Source organism: Trachypithecus francoisi, unplaced genomic scaffold, assembly GCF_009764315.1.
Source record: "Trachypithecus francoisi isolate TF-2019V2 unplaced genomic scaffold, Tfra_2.0 Lachesis_group3, whole genome shotgun sequence".
NCBI classification, from domain to species: Eukaryota; Metazoa; Chordata; class Mammalia; order Primates; family Cercopithecidae; genus Trachypithecus; species Trachypithecus francoisi.
Genome location: NW_022681468.1, coordinates 133,774,813 through 133,800,914, shown reverse-complemented (window position 1 = coordinate 133,800,914; position 26,102 = coordinate 133,774,813). Strand labels below are relative to the sequence as shown.

The following is a 26,102-nucleotide window of genomic DNA, read 5'->3' as shown; positions in this document are numbered from 1 at the left end:
GGGTTCATGCCATTCTCCTGCCTCAGCCTCCGAGTAGCTGGGACTACAGGCACCCGCCACCACGCCCGGCTAATTTTTTGTATTTTTAGTAGAGACGGGGTTTCACCATGTTAGCCAAGATGGTCTTGATCTCCTGACCTCGTGATCCACCCACCTCGGCCTCCCAAAGTGCTGGGATTACAGGCTTGAGCCACCGCGCCCGGCCTAATTGCATTTTTCAACTCCAGAATTTGCTTTTTAAAAATTATTTGATCTCTGTTAAATTTATTGCATAGGATTCTGAATTCCTTCTCTGTGTTTTCTTGAATTTATCTGAGCTTTCTCGAAAGGGCAATTCTGAATTCTCTTTTTGAAAGGTCACATATCTCTGTCTCTCCAGGATTGGTTCCTGGTGCCTTATTTAGTTTGTCTGGTGAGGTCATGTTTTTCTGAATGGTCTTGATGCTTGTGAATGTTCACCAGTGTGTGGACACTGAAGAGTTAGATACTGTAGTGTTCACAGTCTGGGCTTGTTTGTACCCATCCTACTGGGAAAGACTTTGCAGGTATTTGAAGGGACTTTTGTGCTGTGATCTGTTTTTGGCCACCGCAGAGATATCTGTATCTGGTGGCATCCCAAGTTCAGTAACGTGGTTCTTCCAGATTCACAGAGGTACCACCTTGATGGTCTTGGATAAGGTCTGGAAGAATTCTGTGCATTAGCATGCAGATATTCTTGTTCTCTTCCCTTATTTTCTCCCAAACAAATGGAGTCTCTCCCTCTCTCTAGGCTGAAATGCCTGGAGCTGGAGGAGTGGTGACACAAGCAGCCCTGTGACTATCACTACTGGGACTGTGCTGGGTTAGGTCTGAAACAAGCATAGCACTGGGTATTGCCCAAGGCTCACTGTTACCACTACAGGGCTACCATTTATGTTCTCATGCAAGCCCTAGGGCTCTACAATCAGCAGTTTGTGAAGGCAGCCAGTCTTTTGTTCTTGCCTTCAGGGTTGTGAGTTGCTCCAGACCCTAGGTGGGTCCAGAGATGCTATCCAGGAGCAGGATTTGGATCCAGAAACCTTAGAAATCTACCTCGTGCTTTATCCTACTATGGTTAAGCTGGCACCCAAACCACAAGACAAAGTCCTTCCCACTCTTCCTTCCCCTTTCCCCAGGCAGAGGAGTCTCTCCCCATGTCCACCACCACAGGCCCACAGGGAGTACTGCCAGGGTACTGCCAATGTTCACTTAAGGCTCAAGGGCTCTTCAGTCAGCTTGTGGTGAATGCTCTCAAATCTGGGACTTACCCTTCAAATATTTCTCATCCTTAGATGGTATTTGAGAAATTTGATTATAAACAATAAATCTGATTATTTGAGAAATACCATCTAAGAGCCAAATACCATAGGTCGACAAATACCATCTAAGAGCCAAGGCCTGAAATCGTGGACCCCAAAAGCCCTCTTGGTGGTCTTCCCCACTGTGGCTGAGCCGGCACCTAAGCAGCAAAACAAAATCCGCTTTATTCTTCCCTCTGCTTTTTCCAAGCAGAAGTCTTGCCTTGTAGCCACCACAGCTGTAAATATACTAGGTCATACATACTTGAAGCCAGCATGTCTCAGAATCTCACTTAAGACCTCTGGCATGTATTACCTGGGTACCACTGCTAATTATTCAGGGCCCAAAGGCTCTTTAGTAAGCAAGTGATGAATCCTGCCAAGACTGGGTCCTTCCTGTCAACAGAGTGGGTTCCCTTCTGGCCCAGGGTGTGTCTAGAAATGTTATCTGGGAGCTAGAGCCTGAAATGGGGGTCTCAAGACTCTGCCCGGTACCCTATACTACTGTGGCTGAATTGCTATTTAAGCTTTAAGATAAAGTCCTCTGCATGTTTCCCTCTCCTCTCCTCAAGTGGAAGGAAGGGGTTCTTTCAGAGCTACAAGCTTTGCTGCCTCAGGTTGAGGGAAGGCTGATGCAGGCACTCCCTTGGCCACTCTGGCTGGTGTCTCACTAGGTGGTATGCCCCCCAAGTCCACTGGTTCGGAGCCCAGCAAAGCACTAGGAGTTGCCTATACATTGCAGTCCTTGTGGTCTAGACTGCCTTTCAAGTTTATTTAGGACTCCAGAGCACTTTAGCCTACAGTGGTGAGGCTTGTGGGAACTCAATTTCCAACCACTGGGATGAAAGATTTCCTCTTTGGCTAGGGCTGGTCTGAATGCTCTTTCCATGGGAGCCAGCTGAGTTTTGCCCACTGTTGGCAGCACTGAGTTCCAATGCAAAGTTCCACAACTGCTGCACTCCCCCTCCTGCAAGTGGACTCATTCTCCATGGCAGGTGCTGGGAGATGGGGGACAGTGGTCTCGGCAATTCAAGACTTTTATTTTCTACCTCCTTCAGTGCCTCTTTCAACTTAAAACCAGGTACTATGATCATTCACCTGATTGCTGGTTCTTATATTTTTTTGTGTGTGTAGATAATTGTTAAATTTGGTGTTACTGCAGGGAGGATGATCAGTGAAGGCTTCTATTTGGCCATCTTGGTACACCTCTCTGTATTTTTAAGAAGCATCCGCAGGGCGTGGTGGTTCATGCCTGTAAGCTCAACGCTTTGGGAGGCTGAGATGGGCGGATCACAAGGTCAGGAGATTGAGACCATCCTGGCTAATACAGTGAAACCCCATCTCTACTAAAAATACAAAAAATTAGCTGGGCGTGATGGCGGGTGCCTGTAGTCCCAGCTACTTGGGAGGCTAAGGCAGGAGAATGGCATGAACCCAGGAGGTGGAACTTGCAGTGAGCTGAGATGATGCCACTGCATTCCAGCCTGGGTGACAGAGCAAGACTCTGTCTCAAAAAAAAAAAAAAGAAAAGAAAAAAGATTCCATACTGTTCTCCATAGTGACTGTACTACTGTACTAGTTTACATCCCCACCAACACTGTGTAAGTGTTACCTTTTCTTTGCATCCTCTCCAGCATTTGTTATTTTTGGCTTTCTGAAAGTAGCTATCCTAACTGGGTAACATGATACCTCATTGTGGTTGTTATCTGTGTTTCCCTGATGATTAGTGATGTTGAGCACTTTTCCATGTACCTATGGCCATTTGAATGTCTTCTTTTGAGAAATGTCTACTCATGTCCTTTGTCCATTTAACAATCAGATTTTTCTTCACAGCTTAAATATCTGAGTTCCTTGTATATAATGATCTGGATATTAATCCCCTGTTTAGATGAATAGTTTACAAATATTTTCTCCCATTCTGTAAGTTTTCTTTTCATTCTGTTGATTGTTTTCTTTGCTGTACAGAAGCTTTTTGGTCTGATATAATCCCATTGGTTTACTTTTGCTTTTGCTGCCTGTGCTTTTGAGCTCATATTCATAAAATCTTTTCGCAGGTCAATGTCCTGAAGTTCCTACGTTTTCTTCTGCTAATTTTATAGTTTTGGTCTTACATTTATGTCTTTGATCCATTTTGAGTTAATTTTTGTATAGGGTGAGAGATAGGAGTTTAGTTTTATTCTTCTGCATATGTATACCCAGTTTCCTCAGCACCATTTATTGAAGAGATTGTCCTTTCCCCAATGTGTGTTCTTAGTGTCTTTGTCAAAAATCAGTTGGCTGTAGATATGTGGATTAATTTTTGGATTCTCTATCCTGTTCCATTGGTCTATATGTCTGCTTTTATGCCAGCACCATGCTATTTTGGTTACTACAGCTTTGCAGTATATTTTGAAGTCTGGTCATGTGAGCCTTCCGGTTTTGTTCTTTTTGTTTAGCATTATTTTGGCAATTCTGGGTCTTCTGTGCTTCCATGTAAATTTTAAGGTCTTTTTTTTCTATTTCTGTGAAAATACCATCAGTATTTTGATAGTAATTGCATTCAATCTGTAGATTGCTCTGGGTAGTATGGTAATTTTAATATTATTAATTCTTCTGATCTATGAGCATGGGATGTCTTTTCATTTATTTGTATCTTCTTTAATTTCTTTTGTTCGTGTTTTTTAGTTTTCATTGTAGAGGTCTTTCGCATCCTCGGTTAAGTGTATTCTGAGGATTTCTTTGTGTGTGTGTGGCTAACAAAAATGGGATTACTTTCTTGATGGCTTTTTTCAGCTAGTTCATATATACAGTTTTTAATCTTAAAAAAAGCATATTTTTCCATTTTACAAAAGGATAGTAGGCAAACATTAAAGGTTAAGGACTTCCTCATGGATACAAATCCCAGTATATGTCTAAATAAATTAGGACTCAAATTTACATACATATAGCTACTTTCCAAGTCCAATCTTTCTCCCCTGTATAAGTCCTCCTTCTCCTGAAAAAAAATGCTTTGGGGCTTTCTTCTGTAGCAGAGGGAAACATTAAATACAATTTGCAAGGCGTCTTTTTGATAGTTTATGCTTTTTACAGACCATAAGAAAGTCTTTATAAAGGCTTTAATCTTCTATGTTTTTATAGTTTTTATTTCTTATGGTTAAAATGGCTATTTCATTTACTGGATCATTTTAGTTAATTTTTGAATAAAGCATGGCAACTAGAACTGACCATTATCTGATCCACCAACATTTAGGGATTTAAAATATTTAGTATGCTGATATCAGTGAATTGTAGAGTAAAATTCCTAAACTGACTCCTCCATAAAACAATGAAAAACCTCTGGAAATTAACCAAAGACCTGCAGCAAACTGGGGAGCATTTATTTAAGAAAAATGGCTCAACTACAGTAAGAATAGCTTTGTGCCATTTTAACTTGCCCTAGTCTGATCTCTCATTCCCCATTAGGAGCCTTGAAAACTAACACTGCATATTCCCAGTGCAGTCTTGTGTTCACTGAAATAAAGTAGTTGGAGTGTTCTGCAAATCCTCATCACAAACAATTGTCATTATTTCACTTGTGTGGTGGATTCCCTCAAGGACCCCACCTGATACAGAGGAACAAAGGCAGGCATAAGACATATAAAAAACAAATAGCAAAATGGCAGATGTAAACCTTGCTTTATCAGTAATTACATTAAATGTAAACGGATTAAATTCTCTAGTTAAAAGGCAGGGTGAATTTAAAATAAAACATCATCAAACTATACGTTGACTAGATACATATTTACATTCAAAGACACAAACAGGCTGTAAATAAAAGAACAGGAAAAGATATAGCATGGCTAAAGTAACTGAAAGAGAACTGGAGTGGCTATACTAATATCAGAGAAGAAAACTGTTACCAAAGACATTAAGATGAAATGGTCAATTCATCAGGAAGCTGTAACAATCATAACCCTTTATGCAGCAAACAACAGAGCTCCAAAATACATAAAACAAACAAACAAAAAAAGACAACTCAGCAATAACAGTCAGAGACTTCAGTGCTCCAATTCAATAATGAATAGAAATAAGCAGATGATCAATAAGGACACAGATGACTTGATCAACACTATAAACCAACTAGACCTAAAAGACATCTACAGAACACTCCTCCACCCAGCGATAGCACAAAAAACATTCTTCCCAAGTGCATATGGAATATTCTCCAGGATATATCATACTCAATACATTTAAAAGAACTGAAATCACACAATATATTTTCTCTGGTCATAATGGAAAGAAGCTAGAAGTCAATAACTGAAGGAAAAGGAAATTCACAAGTATGTGAAAATTAAATTCCTACATAATCAATGGATCAAAAAAATCACAAGAGAAATTAGAACATACTTGAGATAAAAATGAAAGCATAACATATCAAAATATATGGGATGTAGTCAAAGAAGTGCTTAGCAGGAAATTTATAGGGACATATGCCTGCATTTAAAGACAAGAAAGGTGTCAAATCAATAACCTAATCTTTCAGGTTAATAAACTAGAAACAAAAGAGAAAACTCACTCCTAAACAAGCAGAAGGAGGAAATAATAAAGACTCTAGTGAAAAGAAATATAATAGGAAATATAAAAACATTAGAAAAAAAAGTAAGCCCCAAAATTGGTTTTTTGAAAAGATTAACAAAACTAACAAATGTTTAGCTCAGCTGTCCAAGTTTAAAAAAAGAAAAAAAGAGAGAAGACTCAAATAACTAAAATCAGGAATGAAAAAGGAGGTATTACTACTGACTTTGAACAAAATGTACTATTAGGGAATACTATGAAAAACTGTATGACAACAAATTGGATAATATACATGAAAGAGACAAAATTCTAGAACACAAACTATTAAAATAGACTCAAAAGGAAATAGATAACCTGACCAGTAACAGAGATTGAATTAGTAACCTAAAAAGTACTTACAAAGAAAAGCCCAGACCAAGATGGTTTAGCTGGTGAATTGTAATCAATCTTTCATAAACTCTTTCATAGTTTAGAAGGGAATACTTCTAAACTTATTATATTAAGGCCAACACTATCCCAACACCAAAATCAGGTAAAAGCATTCTGAGAATGAAAACCACAGACCAATATCCCTCAGATGCAAAAATCCTTAACAAAAGACTGACAAATTGAAACCAGCTGCATACGTAATGGATTAGATGTCATGACTAAGTGTGATTTACCCCTGAAATGCATGATAGGTACAACATACAGAAATAATAATACACTATATTTGGTTCATTTAAAAAACCTCTGATATAATCATCTCAATAGATGCAGAAAAAATGTTTGACAGATATCCAACAAACTAGTAACAAAATGGAAATTCCTTAACCTAACAAAGGCTATCTATAAAAACCCATAGATAATATCATACTTAATGGCAAAAGACTGAAAGCTTTCCTCTTCAGGCAAAAGACAAGGAAGGGGTGTCCACTCTTACCATTTCTATTCAACATTATACTGAAGGTTCTAGCCACAGCAATCAGACAAGAAAATAAATGAGAAGACATCCAGATTAGAAAAGAAGAGGTAAAATTATCTCAATTTTCAGATGAAATATATAAAAAAAATCCTAAGAAATACACTAAAACCTATAATTAGAGCTAATAAAGGTGAGCAAAATTGCAGGATACGAGATCAATACACAAAATCATTCTTATTTCTATATGTTGGCAACAACTAATCCAAAAATGATATTAAAAATAATTCCACTTCAATAAAAAATATTTAGAAATAAATTTAGCAAAAGAAGTTCAAGATGTACACATCCTTGAAAGAAATTAAAGATCTAAGTAAACAAAAAGATACCCCATGTTCATGGATCAGAAGAGTAACTTATTTTTTCCTATGTTAAAAACAGGACCAGGTGCAGTGGCTCACGCCTGTAATCCTAACACTTTGGGAGGCCGAAGTGGGTGTATCACTTGAGGTCAGGAGTTCAAGACCAGCCTGGCCAACATGGTGAAACGCATCTCTACAATAAATATAAAAATTAGCCAGGCCTGGTGGCCCATGCCTGTAGTCCCAGCTACTGGGGAGGCTGAGGCAGAAGAATCGCTTGAACCTGGGAGGCAGAGGTTGTAGTGAGCTGAGATGGCACCACAGCACTCCAGCCTGGGTGACAAGAGTGAGACTCACCTCAAAAAAAAAAAAAAGCTCCAAATCAGGTAATAGATGAATTATATATAACTCATGTTAAGTTTCTTAGATGTAATCAAAGTATTATAAAAGTGATTGTCCTTATTCTCAGGAGAAATATATCCACAACTTACTTACAAATGGTATAGGAAAAAAACTATTGAACCTATGTGAAACACTTAGGAATATGGATATTCTTACAATATACTTTCAACATTTCTATTATGTCTGAAAATTTTTATAACAGGAAGTTGGAGAGGACACTGCCCTGAAAACAAAGCAGTCCCCCAGGGTAGGTGATGATGGCAATGAATACAAAGTGAAGAGATCTAAAAAAAGTAATGGTATTTCTAAAACGAGGAATTCATAAAGATCTTGCAATGTCTACTTGGCATAGTTCAGGCTGAGGTATCTGGCATTATCATGGTTTTGTAGAAGGGCGGAACATTTCTGGTTTTGATATTTTTTTGATGGTGTTTCCTATGGGTTATCTTTTTGGCCATGGTACAACATGTGGCTGCTTCTCACACGATACAATTTGTAAAGATTTTCCTAAGCCATTTGTAAATGGTAGCTGAAGACTCTCTATCCTGTAATACAGTTAATTTTCTTTTTTTTTTTTTTTTTGAGACAGAGTCTCGCTCTGTTGTCCAGGCTGGAGTGCAGTGGTGGGATCTCAGCTCACTGCAAGCTCCGCCTCCTGGGTTTACGCCATTCTCCTGCCTCAGCTCCGGAGTAGCTGGGACTGCAGGCGCCCGCCACCTCGCCCGGCTAGTTTTTTGTATTTTTTTAGTAGAGATGGGGTTTCACCGTGTTAGCCAGGATGATCTCGATCGCCTGACCTCGTGATCCGCCCATCTCGGCCTCCCAAAGTGCTGGGATTACAGGCTTGAGCCACCGTGCCCGGCCCTAATTTTCTTAAATGTACTTGTATTTGCCTAAAATTAATTTTCTTGAAACTCTACTAAGGATATAGAATCATGAAACTTTTGTGTTAAACAGTCCTAACATTTGTAAAGCAAAGCTTATAAAAAATACAGCAAGGAACTGTGATGAAGAATTTCTCACATCATTTTTGTGAGAGATTAACACACTGCTCACCTTCAACTGAGTAAACAGACAAAAAGAATTTTTTGCAGAATTTGAAAAATATTAAAAAGTTGATTTAGTGGAATCAATGGACTATAAAGAGCTATAGAAATAGAATTCAAAATATTTTAAAAATTGATAATTTGTTAGATTGAAAGTACATCTCAATAAAAATATCAGAAACTCAGCCCCATTCTCTGACCACAATTTAATAAAACTAAAAATAAGAAAGTGTAAAACAAAACAAAATGAAATAAACCCTCAAACACATGAAAAATTTAAAAAGAAAACAAACTTTTAATTTAGGTCAAAGAAAAAAGCAAACCAGTAATTCCACACTATTGGAAAATAATGGCAATTATAACAACTCATATGCATATCAAATGGAATATAGCCAAAACTATAATGAGAGGCAAATTCATAGATATAAATGTTCCTATCTTAAATGTGAAAGAATGAAAACAAAGTTAAGCATTCCATTTAAAGAGTAAGAAAAAAACCAAAGAAAACTAGAAGGAACAAAAATAAAAGCACCTAATAAATAAAAAAAAAACAGACAAGAAAATAAAACATATCAGATTTTACTTGTCTAAAAAAGAAAAGTCAAAAAAATAAATTAGGCTAAGTGAAATTTGAAAAAAGAGGAAAATTCAATGTACAAAACTAGAAATATCAAAAAGCATATAAGATACAAAATATATTAAATTTATGAGAGAAACAAATGACCAAAATCAATGAATAAAGTAAAAACCTAACCAGTGTAAAACACAAAAAATTGTCAAAGAAGGGAGGGGGGAGGGATTGCATTGGGAGTTATACCTGATATAAATGACGAATTGATGGGTGCTGACGAGTTGATGGGTGCAGCACACCAACATGGCACAAGTATACATATGTAACAAACCTGCACGTTATGCACATGTACCCTAGAACTTAAAGTATAATAATAAAAAAAAAAAATTGTCAAAGAATTACCTCCAACAAAGGCTCCAGGCCTAGATGGTTTTGTAGTTGAGTTCTTTAAAACTTTCAAGAACAAATAAGTCCCATGCTATATAAACTGTTCCAGAGCACAGAAAATTAGGGAAAGAGTTCCAATTCATTTTGCAAAGCTGGCCTAACCCTGATATCAAAACCTGACAAAGATAGCATAAAAAGAAAGAAAATTACAGACCAAATTCATTTATGAATATAGATGCAAAGTTCCTAAATAATATACTTGAAAACAGAACTCAATGGTACAAGATAACACATCTTGACATGAGGAGGACATTCATTCTAGAAATAAAAGTTTATATTAGGTATCTTTTTTTTTTTTTTTTGAGACAGGATCTCACTCTGTCACCCAGGCTGTAGTCCATTGGTGTGATCATGGCTTACTGCCGCCTCCACCTCCTGAGCTCAAGCAATCCTCCAACTCAGACTCTCATATAGCTAGGAATACCGGGGCAACGTCACCATGCCCGGCTAATTTTTTGTAGAGACAGGTCTTGCTCTGTTGCCCAGTCTGGTCTTAAACTTCTGGCCTCAAGTGATCCTCTTGGCTTGGCCTCCCAAAGTGTTGGGATTACAGGCATGAGACATTGTGTCCAGCCTATATTAAGTAATATCTTTATAAAATATATCACATCAACAGGTCAAATAAGAAGCACTGCAAAATAATCTCACTTGGATGCCAAAATATTTAATGAATATTCAATTCAATCAATATTCACTTCTTATTAAAAAGAAAATAATGTCTTGGTCAACTGTAAGTGATATATACTTAACATTGGTGAACTTACTGTAAGAGGAAATGATGCCTATCACTGCTATATGCAAAAGTGGAAGGAAAGTCTATTAAATGTAATAACAAAGTAAAGACAATGAAGAAGATACACAGGATAAACTACCTAGAAAAGTCAAAAGTTACAACTGAAAAATAAGGACTAAACAAAATTCAGTAAATATAAAATGTACAACGTAAAAATAACAGAAATCTAGGAAGTTCCTATAAACCAAAACAAATAGTAAAACCTTTTTTACAATATGAATAATAGAAATTACCAAGGAATATGTTAAATGAGGAAATAAATGAACTTAATTGAGGGAAAAAAGGCAAAACATTACTGAAGGGCATGAAAGAAACATGTAAATTAAGAAACATATTTCTAGTCTGTAGTTAATTTTTCTAAAATTTTCAGTTCATTTGTTTGAATCAAAATCCCTTTAGAGTTTCCTTTTTAAAATCAGAAAAGTGATTCGCAACTTCCTATAAAAAAAAATTAACTGGTCAGAAAATAAAACCAAGAAAACTTGTGAAAAAGTGGTATGAGGAGGAAATATTGGTCCTGTCAGCTATTTAAACATGTAACAGCTAAAATATCTAAGTAGTAGAGTATTACCATAAGAACAGAGAACATAAAGGAAGAAAACTGAATCCAGAAGACTTTAGTAAGGTACATTATAGATTAGTGTTAAGACAGAAAAATTATTCAATAAAAAAGCTGGGATAATTAGTTAACCATTTAGAAAAAATTAAAGTAAGTACCTTATCTAATAGCATTTGCTAAAATAAATCACAGATAGACTCAAGGCTTATATATAAAGAATAAAATAAAAAAATGCCTAGGAAAAATATACGTGAGTATTCAGCAGCTGGTGGCATGGAGAAGTTTTTTCTAAGCATAATAGTAATGTTACAAGCTGTGACAAAAGTGTACAGATCAGACTACTTATTTAAAAATTAACTAAAATTAACAGCAATCTTGAAAAAACATTTATGTTTTAATATTTATGTCTTTAATATATAAAGATTTATAATCATTAAGAAATGGACATGTAAAAGGCTAGAACAAACATATCAGAAGGAAATGCATTTAGTGAATAATAAATAACAGTATTTAGCCAGCAATCCCAATTTTGATAATTTACATTATACAGCCAAGGATGTTCACTGCATTACTATTTGCAACTACCCTCTCACCCAAGAACTGCATAAACAGTGGAGCCAAATTTGGTTAAACAACAAAATGTATACATTAAAGAAGGCATTAGAAAAACTATTAAGGAAATAAAACCAGATGGTTATTTTCAGATAGTGACATTACAGGTGCTGTATTTCTTCTTTATACATTTATAACTATTTGCCCAAACTTTCATGATGAATATACATTTTACAATTAGAAAAATAGTGTAAAAATCAATGCACTAATAATTTTCCTGAAGACATAAATATTAGAATTCAAAAGCTTCAACAAATAAAAAAGCCCAAAATCATTTGTAAATTAAACTGTCTTTGCATACTGAAAGCTCCTTAAAGTTTTTTATTTGTATTATCTTAATTTAGCATGAAAACACAGTTAAAAAGAAGCCAGTCTTTACTGTCTGAGATTACATCTTCATTTTTTTCCTCAAAGGGATTTTACTTTTAATGACTATTAAAAGATTTTCACACAAATACATCTAAATACACTGAAATGAATTATAAAAGGGTCCATACACAACAGGAGTAACTTAAAAGAATACTTCATATTAATAACATCATTTCTTTCATTGAATATTGAGAACGGAATCAGTTTAAGACTGATCATTCTACGTTAAGTTTTCATTTGGGAAATTTCATTTAGGCACTTTAAACAGGATAATGAGTGCCTAATGATTGTGTGTCTAACTGAAATCTCTCCTGTGATTTAAAACTCTTGTTCTTAAAATATATAGCTATATTCTATTTAGTTTACTTTAGACAACAAAATTGTAAAACTTTTAACTATTTTCTAATACTTTGATCTACATTTTGCCTTTCTGTAGTGTTTCTACATTTTTTAATCTCTTTCAAATTTTTAAAATCTAAATGGCAAATTATGGTTTTAGGCAATGTACAATCAAATAACAGAACAACTTGAAGCTTCTACATGCTATAATTCTATGGAAACACCAACATTCTTTCTTCCTAGCACGTCATGTTATTATGCTGTGTCTCTTACAATAACCACATTATTTGTACCCATGTATACTAACCATATGTAAACTAATTCATACTCTGAGCAGCTTATTCATTATCTACACTAAGTGGAAGTCCTGGCCAGGTAATATGAGCAGTATTTCTAACTACTCGTCCAATGTTTTCTGTCCACTCAATTTGATATTACTCAACTTTAACAAGCTTACTTTCTTAACCTATTATGAACTCACACATGAAATCTGAGTTCTAGTCTTAGATCTGCCCCTCACTAGTTTTGTTACACTGGTAGAGTCACTTAACTTCTCTAGGTTTCAAGGTTTTCATCTATAAAAAGAGGACAGGAACACTGTGGAAGACCTATAAAGTCTGTTACAACACAAATTTTATTATCACTGTCAGGGATCAGGTTCCACTCTAATCACTCTTATTATGAAATTAGTGCCTACTATGTGGAAATGCTATGGGGAATACTACAGTAAATAAGTGAAAGAGTGAAATTTTTTGAACTAAAATGCCCAGACTCAGATATTTTGTGTATAGTACTCTATTAATTATCATTAGCATAATTCTCTCCAATTACATGAACACACTGGCATTTCTTTCCTAATCATGCTATTATAAAAACTCTCCCTTACCTGCTAATGCCTTTTTAAACTGTAGCCTATCTAAATGACTTTCTTTTATCTCTGTTGCTCTCTACTGAACTGTAAATTAATTGCTCAAAATTGGAGTTCTCACAACTCCCAAACAATGCGATGTTTTTGGTCTCTTTTGTTTAAAAAACCCTTTAACTTTTTTTAGAAAAAAAAAATCATAAGAATTGATGGGAATCTATGAAAAAGATTTCAAGGAAAAATTCAAATATTATAGGAAAACATAACCATGTCTTGCCAAAGGCAGAAAACTTTCAGGAATATAAGGACTGCTTTCATGGGCCAGGATCACCCTTCCGCAAATGCAGCGTGCTGTCTCTAAGGTAATATGAAGGGTGGTGCAGAGGAAAGTCATCACTTCAAAAACTACATGAATACCCTGTATTCCCTCATTAGTCTGTTAAGGAAACATCACACATTTATTTGCCCAATGTGCCCTTTGGAAAACCAGCAAGACATCTTTGGATAATTAGTCCTTTAACATTCCCTACTTCAGAAAACTTTTAGAATTTTAGCTCTAAAAGAAACCTCAGCCTGGGCAATGGTAAAACTCAGTCTCTACAAAAAAACAAAAACAAAAATTAGCCGGGAAGGGTGATGCGTGCCTATAGTAGTAGCTACTCAGAGGGCTGAGGCAGGAGGATCGCTTGAGCCTGTGGGGGTAGGGGTGGGAGTTCAAGCTGCAGTGAGCTGTGATCGTTCCATTGCACTCCAGCCTGGGTGATAAGAGTTAAACCCTGTCTCAAAAAACAAACAAACAAACAAAAAAGAAACCTCATACATCTTCAAGTGCCTCATTTTATAGATGAACCAATTGACAAAGACTGGTTAAAATACTTGCCTACATCACACAAGTTTAATGACAGAATCTATTCTCTTGATCTTCAATCCAGAGTTTTAACATATCATACAAGTTTACCTGATTTCTATAACCTTTTACTGAAATCAAATTTGCTTCTTTGAAGTTTCAGAGGGTTCTATTTTAACTAACTTGAATTTAATGAAGAATCCATGCTTACTCTAAGTGTGTGTGTGTGTGTGTGTGTGTGTGTGTATGCTTAATAAGGGCAAGGGCTGTGTCTTTTTACAATTTTATCCTGAGAACTTATCACAGGATCTGGCATATAGGTATTCAATGGATTGCTGTAGACTGAATGAATGAACAAGTTGGATCACATGCACTCTCAGTTTTAACCTTTATAAAGAGAAAATAAATCTAGAGTTCTTCAGTTTAACTTTGTTCTCTTGATCATTTCAGATACTTTTACCTAGACTTTCTTCTAGCTCCATTATGTTTCTTTTGGTGAGGTAGTAAGAATTGTGAATAGATACCAATAATCTCAGTAAGTACAATTTCCTTTGCGTTACCTTATACTGGTTAGCAATAGCACTTATTTGACACTTTTTCCCCCAAATTTGCAAGTACAACACATTAATGCTTGTTGGTTTGACACTTCAGTATGCCCCCAAATTTGGTTTTATTTACTCTGCTGGAATAAATTCCTCCTTCCAAATCAATTATAAAAATGTTAAATGAGACTATATTTAGCACCTATTAACCTTTTTCTAACCCGAAGGGCTCATCAGCCTCTATATTTTTGTATCCTGGATTTAAATAAATTGTAAATGCAACCTAATTTGAGTGTCTAATATGTGCAAGTCACTGAACTCTCTTGTCCTTGATAAATAATATACAATATTCTTTGGTATGGAGAAGAATTAGAAGACTTTTAGATTCATGAAAAGCGCCTTTAAAAAGTCCAAGTGAAAAATCATGTTTTAGTTTTTCCTTATGTATTGATTTATTTATTGCCTTCCACTCTCTAACCCCAGATACACACTTCCTATCATACTTAAAAATTCTACAGGAATCCTTTTATTCACCAGTCCTATACCACTGTCCTTGTACTCTCTGACCTCCCTCCTGTTATCCTGAAGAATTCTACAGAAATCCTTTTATTCATTAATCCTGTCCTTTATTACACATGCTACTACAGAAGCTTAGAGCTGAAATGAATCTTTAGAGACTTCTAAGTGTAATTCCCATATACCAGCTTGATATTCACCAATAATAAAACAAGTCACTATGGCCAAGTATAGTATTTTACCTCTTTAATATATCAGCATGCCATATTACACATAGTACTTACTTGTACTCATCATAGACTTCCTGTTTGGGCAGTGAAGTCTCCGGATGTTCCTCTAGGGTATTCCGAATCCAGGAAAAGGCATGCATTTGTTGTGCCCGACTAGATGACATGGCATTCTGATCACTAATAGAATAAAAACATGTTTTAGCTGACCAGATAGCAATTCGTTAATAATTTTTGAGCAAGGCCTAAATGTTCCACTAAAGAACTGTTTGCAAATACACTATAAATGACCAAACCAAACTTAGGAAATCTAGTAGATAATTGTCCAGCTATGGTTGTGAGCTGTTTTCTACAGCTAGTGTAAGACTGAAGTTACTGCCCTGCTCCATCCCTCCCTATGCAGGTGATGGAGCACTGACAAAGTATTTGTTTTGCTCAAATATCACATTTAAGTGGATATTTGCTCATGTACTTGCCTGTTCATTTGCCTACACTTACCAAATCATCAAATTTTAAAACAAAATTATACAAAAATTGCTTATTTCTATTTGCTCAGCATTCTCAAATAATATATATACATATATAGACATACACCCATACATATATACACACATATATAAATATACATAAACACACATAAATATATAAATATATAACTACTTGGAAATCTTACTAAAGCATTCTATGCTCCAGAATGGAATTCGCACCAGAGAGATCCTGAACAGACAAATCTCCCCCTACAATCCTTCCTAAAGCCAGGCCCGCTGTCATAGGCTGACACATCCATTAAACATTGTAAGATTTACTATATGGAAGTATTACTTATAAATAAATACCGAAATGGACACCAAAGATAGGACAAGGGAAGCTACTCTACTAATTCTGACATCCATCTCAGCTATCTGTAAGAAATTTCAAAAACACTGAGCAAGTGTGTAGGACATAACATGATTAAAACAGTTATAAATTTGGTCTGAGGGAAAAAAAGATAAAACTCAAATAATTTTCATTTCATTTATTTCTATATACAGTTTTAGAAAATAGAATAAGCATAATTTATATGAATGAAATGAATTCTGAGAAATACTTAAAAGGTTAAGGAAACTTTTAAAAATTACAATGACTGAATGAACAACTTCTCTCCACGTTTTCTATAATTTTTAATGATGAAACTATAGTAATACCCCAAGCACTTAACACACCTTACATTTATGAATTCATGCTTCATACAGGCAATTTCACTTTAATTTGTTTTAGATTCTATGATGCGTTTACCTGATAGTACCTAAAAAAACTCTTGTACATTATTCCTTATGATACTGATCTGTTTATTCTTTGGTTTTCTGTTCAATTTTCACAATCCCTCACACTGCATAAACATATATTCATCTGTCTATGAAACAAACCCAAATTGCATGTCATAGCATTTACCGAGTTGCACAAATAAATGAGCAAAAACTGCAAGTAAATACTTAACCAAATATCATCAAAGACTAAAATGATGTATTGTTTTGCCAGTATGTTTTTCTAATGATTTCAGGAATATTGCAAAAACCATAACAACCAAAACATACACACCTCACATATATCCTAGGGACATCCTATAGACAGCATAATTATAGCAAAGACAATAATAGATATACCTTTTCTCTCCATTGCTGAAACCAGAAGGCAGCTGAAGGTAGAGGTAGAGTTTCTCTAGGTCTGTAAACTTCTCAACTTCTTGCTGTTTACAAAGGATTAAAAAGAAAGATCATTTTTAAAAAACACTCATTTTTCCCCAAACAAAATTTACTAACATCTCCCTAAAAATAATGACTGTTTAAGACAGATGAATCATTTGTCTTCTCTCATCACTAAAATAATACAATTATGTTATTTGATAAATGTACTGCATATACAAATTTAATAAAAGAAAATGGTACTTACCTATTAGTTCTTATATCATGGGCATAAATAAAATTATTGACCAAGGCTCAGAAAAAAAAATCACATTTAAAGAAGGAGGGTTTTACTTGTCCTAATTGTAGGACAAGTACTGGACCAGGAATCAAGAGAAACATTTATTAGTTAGTCTTTGTCTACCCATTAACTGGCTATGAGGTTTTCAGTGCTACAGCAAATTTTCCATACAACTATAAAATGAATGACATAATTTCTAGAATCCTTTTCCAATTTTCAAATATTTAGAACATGTGACTGATGGTGCTACTGTTACCTGTGGATGGAACTGAGGTTAAAAACACTGAAATAAAACCATTAACTCTTTCCAGACCTTACAGATGTGATTATTTGTTGGCTTGCCAACACTGGCTGCTATTTAGAGAATCTACTTGTAAGATTTTCTATTGCTATTGTCCTGCAACTATGTCATTTTGTCTCTAAACGTAACCTTTAAAATAATTTTTGCCTTCCTCTTTATAACTTTCTTCTAAACTGAGTTTGCCATAATGGCTTCAAATGTGCCACAAATCCTATCATAATAAAAATATTCATAGTAAAATTCTGGTAGCCTAATTCAAGCAAAACTCCATTGCAATGAAAAATGTGGACAGATTACTGGCATTCCTGATAGAATTTATTCTTAATAAAGCACAGTTTAAACAGAGATTCAATTTTTGAAAAAACCTAAAATGATATAACCGGGCCTATTCTTAGTCTCATCAGAAGACATCCACAAAAGTGTAATCTTAGAATCCATCTACGTAATGATTTAATCAATCACATGCAAACAGCTCCCATTTACATTTTTAAAATCCCATAGCCTATAGGTATTTTCCAATGAGCTCTTGCTCTAATACCTAATAATATCAGCTATACCCTTGTGTAGCTCTCCCCTCAAAGAAAACAAACACACATTCCCTTCTTAAATGCTACGTATCATCACCTTCTTTTCTCTAGTTTCCACAGTGTTCAGTTTTGGAGTCTGTTTAACTCTCTTTTTCTTGGTGCATTCCACATTAATCCTTTATTTAGCCCTCTAATACTATGCCCCACCTTCTTCCAGTCTTTTGATTTTTCACTGCCACCACAGTAGTCTAGGTCTTCAGCTGTCTTTCCTTCAACAATAAGGATAATTCATTTGCTTATCCATTACTTTTGTTTTCTGCTATGTTCCACAAGTGGCATAAAATAACCATGAACCTATACTATGTATCACAAATTATACAAAGAGTGAACAATACAACACAGATGAACAACATACCACCACCACAGTTCTTGCCCTTAATGAACTTTTAATGACACTTAAATTTCTAAAGTGTCTAACCAGCTGGTTTTCCTACCTCCGATGTCGCCCCACTTTAATGTGTCTTAAATATGGTTCCTGAAACCTGAAATTTTTTTCTGTTCTGAACAGAGGGAATGGCTGAAGCCATGGCAGAAGAACATAAATTGTGAAGATTTCATGGACATTTATTAGTTCCCCAAATTAATACTTTTATAATTTTTTATGCATGTCTTCACTGCAATCTCTGAACATAAACTGTGAAGATTTCATGGACACTTATCACTTTCCCAATCAATACTCTTCTGAATTCCTATGCCTGTCTTTAATCTCTTAATCCTGTCATCTTTGTAAGATGAGGATGTATGTCGCCTCAGGACCCTGTGATGATTGCGTTAACTGCACAAATTGTTTAAACAATATGAAATCTAGGCACCTTGAAAAAAGAACAGGATAACAGTGACATTCAGGGAACAAGGGAGATAACCACTGGGTCTGGTGCCTGAGAGCCGGTGGAACACAGCCATATTTCTCTTCTTTCAAAAGCAAATAGGAGAACAATCGCTGAATTCTTTTTCTCAGCAAGGCACATCCCTGAGAAAGAGAATGTGTTCCTAGGGTGAGGGCTCTAAAATGGCCACTCTGGGGATGTATGTCTTTTACGGTTGTAGATAAGGGATGAAATAAGCCCCAATCTCCTGTAGCACTCCCAGGCCTATTAGGACGAGGAAATTCCCGCCTAATAAATTTTGGTCAGACAAGTTGTCTGCTCTCAGACCCTGTCTCCTGATGTTATCAATGACAATGCGTGCCCAAAACTTCGTTAGCAATTTTAATTTTCCCCAGTCCTGTGATCTCACCCTGCCTCCATTTGCCTTGTAATATTTTATTACCTTGTGAAGCATGTGATCTCTGTGACCCACACCCTATTCATACACTCCCTCCCCTTTTGAAAATCACTAATAAAAACTTGCTGGTTTTGTGCCTTGGGGGGCATCATGGAACCTGCCGACATGTGATGTCTCCCCTGGACACCCAGCTTTAAAATTTCTCTCTTTTGTACTCTTTCCCTTTATTTCTCAGACCAGCTGACACTTAGGGAAAATAGAAAAGGACTCATGTTGAATTATCGGGGGCAGGTTCCCCTGATATTTTTCTGTCAAACTGTTTTTTTAAGAGAGTCTCACTATATTGCCCAGACTGAAGTGCAGTGGCTTAATCATAGCTCACTGCAGCCTCAAACTCCTGGGCTCAACAGATCATCCCACCTCAGCCTCCTAAGTAGTTGGGGCCACAGGTACATGCCACCACAGCCACCTAATTTTTAAATTTACTTTTTGTAGCTTGTTGCTACAAAATTCTTGCCTAGGCTGGTCTGGAATGCCTGCCTGGACTAAGTGATCCTCCTGCCTCCCAAAGTGCTGGGGTGCTAGGCATGAACCACTGTCAAATGTTATTAACATCACCCACTTAATCACAACAATGCCAGTCCTATTAAATTCAGAGAAGGTTTTAATAATAAAATACCTAATATTATGAGCCATGTCTGAGAAAATGTAATAAAAATATTATTTTTGATCACTAAGAAAAAAATCTACTGTTGGAGAAACCTTGGAGTCTATATAGCTTTTAAATTTTAAATATACTGGAAAAAAGAATAGAGAAGAGATTCCAGAACACAGAAGAAATTTCAGAAGATGTTCTAAATTAGTATTAAGCACCAAAGAGATGATTTAGAAGATGGCAAAAAAGGTTTTGAAAAAGATTAAAGTCAGTGTCCTAATTTTTTTCAAACAATGAAAACTTGTAACTGTTCAATTACTGTTTTGATTACCACATGGGGTACAACACATAGACGAAAAAATTTGGAGAGTAGCATGAAAACTGATAATAACAAAATTCTATAAAGCAAACCCCCCAAAAAATGACCCAAGTGTATAGTGATGGCATTTCAGTCCAGCAAGGCTGGGCTCACCATCAAGATTTCTGGTTTTGGATATATTGTGTCATCCACTGCTAATTAGTGGCTTCTAAAACAATGCTCACTGGTTTAGGAGAAGACCCCAACCTTGCTTGATTATCAAGGCAAAAGTATCATGTGGCAAGTATGTTAAACATCAGATTATTTGATATGCTTTGTGAAGATTTAGATGATAAGAATTAAAAGTTTTTCGTTCTATGTTGAAATTCATTGGTGGTCAAAAAGAAATTATTTTGGCTGGATTTACAAAATAAATCATAATGGTATTCTATTTCTGGAGCACCAGAGAAAAGACCAACCTCATAAACTTTAAAAATTATAATTTTTTATTCAGCCATAAAAGGAATGGAATACTGATACGTGCTACAACATGGATGAACCTTTAAAACACTGTGCTAAGTGAAAGAAGCCACACACATATCATGTGATTCTATTTATATTAAATATCCAAAATAGGCAAATCCCTAGGGACAGAAGGCAGCTTAGTGTTTCCCAGAGGCAGATGAGTGCTTAAAGGGTACTGAGTTTCCTTTTGGGGTGAGGAAAAGGTTTTGAAACTAGATTGATGTGGTAGTTGTACAACACAGTTAATGTAATAAATATCACTAATGGTAAATTTTGTTGTGTATATTTTACTACAATAAAAACTCTAATTTTTAACAGAGCTTCGCACATTTGGAAAACATATCTGATGATTCCAAGTGAAACTTAAATGACAAACAACATCCATAGACTTAAAAGTCTTTACTTTCTTAAGTTGAAGAAGTTCTCAAAGAAAAGCTAGTGAAAACAGTTTCAAATTTAGGGGGAACCTCAAATATTATTCTAGTTATTTGAATGAGGTAGCTGATAATTTCATACTATTGCGGTTGAAGATCTTGCCTGAAAACTTAAAAGACCTCTTTCTCATGCACTTCAACCTTTGCAAAAAGGTATTAAAGGCCGGGCACGGTGATTCAAGCCTGTAATCCCAGCACTTTGGGAGGCCGAGATGGGCGGATCATGAGGTCAGGAGATCGAGACCATCCTGGCTAATACGGTGAAACCCCGTCTCTACTAAAAAATACAAAAAACTAGCCGGGCGACGAGGCGGGCGCCTGTAGTCCCAGCTACTCGGGAGGCTGAGACAGGAGAATGGCGTGAACCCGGGAGGCGGAGCTTGCAGTGAGCTGAGAGCCGGCCACTGCACTCCAGCCTGGGTGGCAGAGCAAGACTCCGTCTCAAAAAAAAAAAAAAAAAGGTATTAAAAAGGAAATTAAAAAGGAATCTTTGAACTCAAGGTTGATTTATATGTCAAACACATTCTAGGAAATAATTCTGGAGAATTTTGGTAAAATATTCTTGTTATTCCCAGCAAGTGAGCTGACCTTGCTTGTCATCATCCCATTTTCATAAGCATAGATTTAAGAAGACGGTTTTTCTGAACCTTTAGCTATGAAAGCACAACAATGCTACAAACTTAATGATAATTAAGATGGTACTTTGACCTTTCAAATTCTGGACAGAAAAGCTTGTAGCAAACAATCAGATTCAACATTCATTTTTATATTATGTGATCAAGGGGAAAATGAAGGCATAGTATAAGATCAACTTGCTTTTGGAGGTTGAAGGTGGAGTTTGGTGTTTGAATCCTGCCACTCAACCCCCTTCCCTTCTAAAACGTTGGCTGATAAAAAATACTGACATTAGGAACTAGTAACATTAAGCTAATTCTTTCTATGAGGTGCAAGTGTAGTGGTGAAGAAAACATGGGACAGAGACAGTATTCCATCTGTTCACCTACATTTCTCAGCCCACATTGCAGTTAGCTTGTAGTCATGTGATTATTATGAATCTGATCACAGTGATGTAATTCACTACTCAGCTGACATAGTTAAGAATCAATGTGTTGGCCAGGGGCAGTGGCTCAAGCCTGTAATCCCAGAACTTTGGGAGGCTAAGGTGGGTGGATCATGAAGTCAGGAGATTGAGACCATCCTGGCTAATAGGGTGAAACCCCGTCTCTACTAAAAATACAAAAAAAATTAGCCAGGTGTGGTGGTGGGCGCCTGTAGTCCCAGCTACTCGGGAAAATGAGGAAAGAGAATGGTGTGAATGGAAGGTGGAGCTTGCAGTGAGCTGAGATTGCGCAACCGCACTCCAGCCTGGGCGACAGAGCGAGACTCCGTCTCAAAAAAAAAAAAAAAAAGTGTCGCCCCATCCCATTTCCCCCTCTGTGGCATCTTGGAAGCCATGTGTTGCACCAGTGAGGCTATGTCGGCTTTCCTGTCATTGTTGGTTCTGAGGGACTATTTGGAACAGTGGTCTTCAGTGATTTCTGCTGCATATAATGCGAATGAAAATACATTTTTGTAGTTAAGCCACTGATATTTCAGTCTTAGTTACAACAGCATAGACTAACTCATCCTGATTAATATAAAAATTAGACTCTTTTCCTCTAGCACTTTTGAGAAAACTGAGGAATCCTTTTTATTTTTTCCCCTTTTGAGATGGAGTCTCACTCTGTCCCCCAGGCTAGAGTGCAGTGACCCGATCTTGGCTCAATGCAAGCTCCGCCTCCCGGGTTCACGCCATTCTCCTGCCTCAGCCTCCTGAGTAGCTGGGACTACAGGCACCCGCCACCATGCCCGGCTAATTTTTTGTAATTTTTAGTAGAGACGGGGTTTCACTGCGATAGCTAGGATAGTCTCGATCTCCTGACCTGGTGATCCACTTGCCTTGGCCTCCCAAAGTGCTGGGATTACAGGCGTGAGCCACTGCGGCCAGCAGAATACTTTTTACATATACAGATAAAAATGTGGAAACAGATAGGAACAGCACTGGCCTGTAACTCCCAGTGAGATTGTTGCAGAAGGCGTGATTTCTGCATTTCCAACTGAGGTACCCGGTTCATCTCACTGGTACTGGTTGGAGAGTGTGCAGCCCACCCAGGGCGAGCCAAAGCAGGGTGGGGCGTCACCTCACCTGGGTAGTGCAAGGTGTCGGGGAATTTTCCCCACTACCCAAGGGAAGCTGTGAGGGACTAAGCCTGAGGAACTCTGGCACAGATAACTGCGCTTGTCCCATGGTCTTCACGACCTGCAAACCAGGAGATTCCCTCTGGTGACTACCCTACCAGGGCCCTGGGTTTCAAGCACAAAACTGGGTGACCAATTGGGCACACACCAAACTAGCTGCAGGAGCTTTTTTTTTTCTTTTTTGCCATACCCCAGTGGCACCTGGAATGCCACTGAGACAGAACTGTTCATCCCCCTGAAAAGAGGGGCCGAAGTCAGGGAGTCAAGTGGTCTGGCTCAGTGGGTCCTACCCCCACAGAGCCCAGGAAACTAAGATTCACTGGCTTGAAATTCTCACTGCCAGAACAGCAGCAATCTGAGATGCACCTGGAGGGTCAAGCTTGGTGCAGGGAGAGGGGTCGGCCATTGGTGAGGCTTGAGGAGACAGTTTTACAGCCACAGGCTAAACAAAGCTGCTGGGAAGTTCAAACTGGGCAGAGCCCACTGCAGCTCAGCAAGGCTGCTGTGACCAGACTGCCAGATTGTCCCTCTCTGGACAAGGCATCTCTGTAAAACAGGCAGCAGCCACAGTCAGTGGCTTATAGCAGACTTAAACGTCCCTGCCTGACGGCTCTGAAGAGAGCAGTGGAACTCCCAGCACAGCGTTCGAGCTCTGCTAAGGGTCAGTCTGCCTCAAGTGGGTCCCTGACCCCCGTGTATACTGACTGGGAGACACCTCCCAGTTGGGGCCGACAGACACCTCATACAGGAGAGCTCTGGCTGGCATCTGGCAGGTGCTTCGCTGGGTTGAAGCTTCCAGAGGAAAGAACAGGCAGCAACCTTTGCTGCTCTGCAGCCTCCACTGGTGATACCTAGACAAACAGGGTTGGGAGTGGACCTCCAGCAAACTCCAACAGACTGGCAGCAGAGGGGCCTGACTGTTAGAAGGAAAAGAAACAAAAAAAGGATTAGCACATCCACTCACCCCACTGGAAGGTCACAAACATCAAAGACCAAAGGTAGATAAATCCACAAAGACTGGGGAAAACCAGTGCAAAACGGCCGACAGTTCCAAAAACCAGAACGCCTTTCCTCCTCTAAACGATCACAACTCCTCGCCAGTAAGGGAACAAAACTGGATGCAGAATGAGTTTGAAGAACTGACAGAAGTAGGCTTTAGAAGGTGGATAATAACAAACAACTCTGAGCTAAAGCAGCATGTTCTAACCCAATGCAAGGAAGCTGAGAACCTTGAAAAAAGGTTAGTCGAATTGCTAACTAGAATAACCAATGTAGAGAAGAACACAGATGACCTGATGGAGCTGAAAAACACAGCACGAGAACTTCATGTAGCATACACAAGTATTAATAGCCGAATCGATGAAGCAGAAGAAAGGTTATCAGTTGAGGATCAACTTAATGAAATAAACTGAGAAGACAAGATTACAGGAAAAAAAAAAAAGGTATGAGTCAAGCCTCCAAGAAATATAGGACTATGTGAAAAGACCAAATCGTTGTTTGATTGGCATACCTGAAAGTGACGGGGAGAATGGAACCAAGTTGGAAAACACTTCTGAGGATATTTTCCAGAACTTCCTCAACCGAGCAAGACAGGCCAACATTCAAATTCAGGAAATACAGAGAACACCACAAAGATACTCCTCAAGAAGAGCAACCCCAAGACACATAATCGTCAGATTCACCAAGGCTGAAATGAAATAAAAAATGTTGGCCGGGCGCGGTGGCTCAAGCCTGTAATCCCAGCACTTTGGGAGGCCGAGACGGGCAGATCACGAGGTCAGGAGATCGAGACCATCCTGGCTAACACGGTGAAACCCCATCTCTACTAAAAATACAAAAAAAAAAATTAGCCGGGCGAGGTGGCGGGCGCCTGTAGTCCCAGCTACTCGGGAGGCTGAGGCAGGAGAATGGCGTAAACCCGGGAGGTGGAGCTTGCAGTGAGCTGAGATCCGGCCACTGCACTCCAGTCCGGGCAACAGAGCGAGACTCCGCCTCAAAAAAAAAAAAAAAAGAAATAAAAAATGTTAAGGGCAGCCAGACAGAAAGGTCAGGTTACCCACAAAGGGAAGCCCATCAGACTAACAGCAGACCTCTCAGCAGAAACCCTACAAGTCAGAAGAGAGTGGGAGCCAATATTCAACATTCTTAAAGAAAAGAATTTTCAACCCAGAATTTTATATCCAGCCAAACTAAGCTTCATAAGTGAAGGTGAAATAAAATCCTTTACAAACAAGCAAATGCTGAGGGATTTTGTCACTGCCAGACCTGTCTTACAAGAGGTCCTGAAAAAAAGCACTAAACATGGAAAGGAATAACCGGTACCAGCCACCGCAAAAACATACCAAATTGTAAAGAACATTGACACTATGAAGAAACCGCATTAACTAACAGGTAAAACAACCAAATAGCATCATAATGACAGGGTCAAATTCACACATAACAATATTAACCTTAAATGTAAATAAGCTAAATGCCCTAATTAAAAGACACAGACTGGCAAATTAGATAGAGTCAAGACTCATCAGTGTGCTGTATTCAGGAGACCCATCTCACGTGCAAAGACACACATAGGCTCAAATAAAGGGATGGAGGAAGATCTACCAAGCAAATGGAAAGCAAAAAAAAGCAGGG

At 37.5% G+C, this 26,102-nt stretch overlaps 1 protein-coding gene across 9 annotated transcripts in view; it reads right to left on the bottom strand.

The window, feature by feature from the left end:
* Positions 1-26,102, bottom strand: part of RFX7 (regulatory factor X7) — a 176,677-nt gene that overhangs the window by 42,422 nt on the left and 108,153 nt on the right. For 8 of the 9 annotated variants that reach the window (XM_033190025.1, XM_033190026.1, XM_033190030.1 and 5 more), the window contains 2 exons: positions 16,891-16,973; positions 15,305-15,427 (listed from right to left, as the gene is read on the bottom strand). In XM_033190025.1, coding sequence (XP_033045916.1) covers positions 15,305-15,427; positions 16,891-16,973 — 206 coding nt within the window. Of the gene's footprint in view, positions 1-9,533; positions 9,556-15,304; positions 15,428-16,890; positions 16,974-26,102 lie in introns of those variants that run through there. The other variant, XM_033190032.1, reaches the window with a different exon arrangement.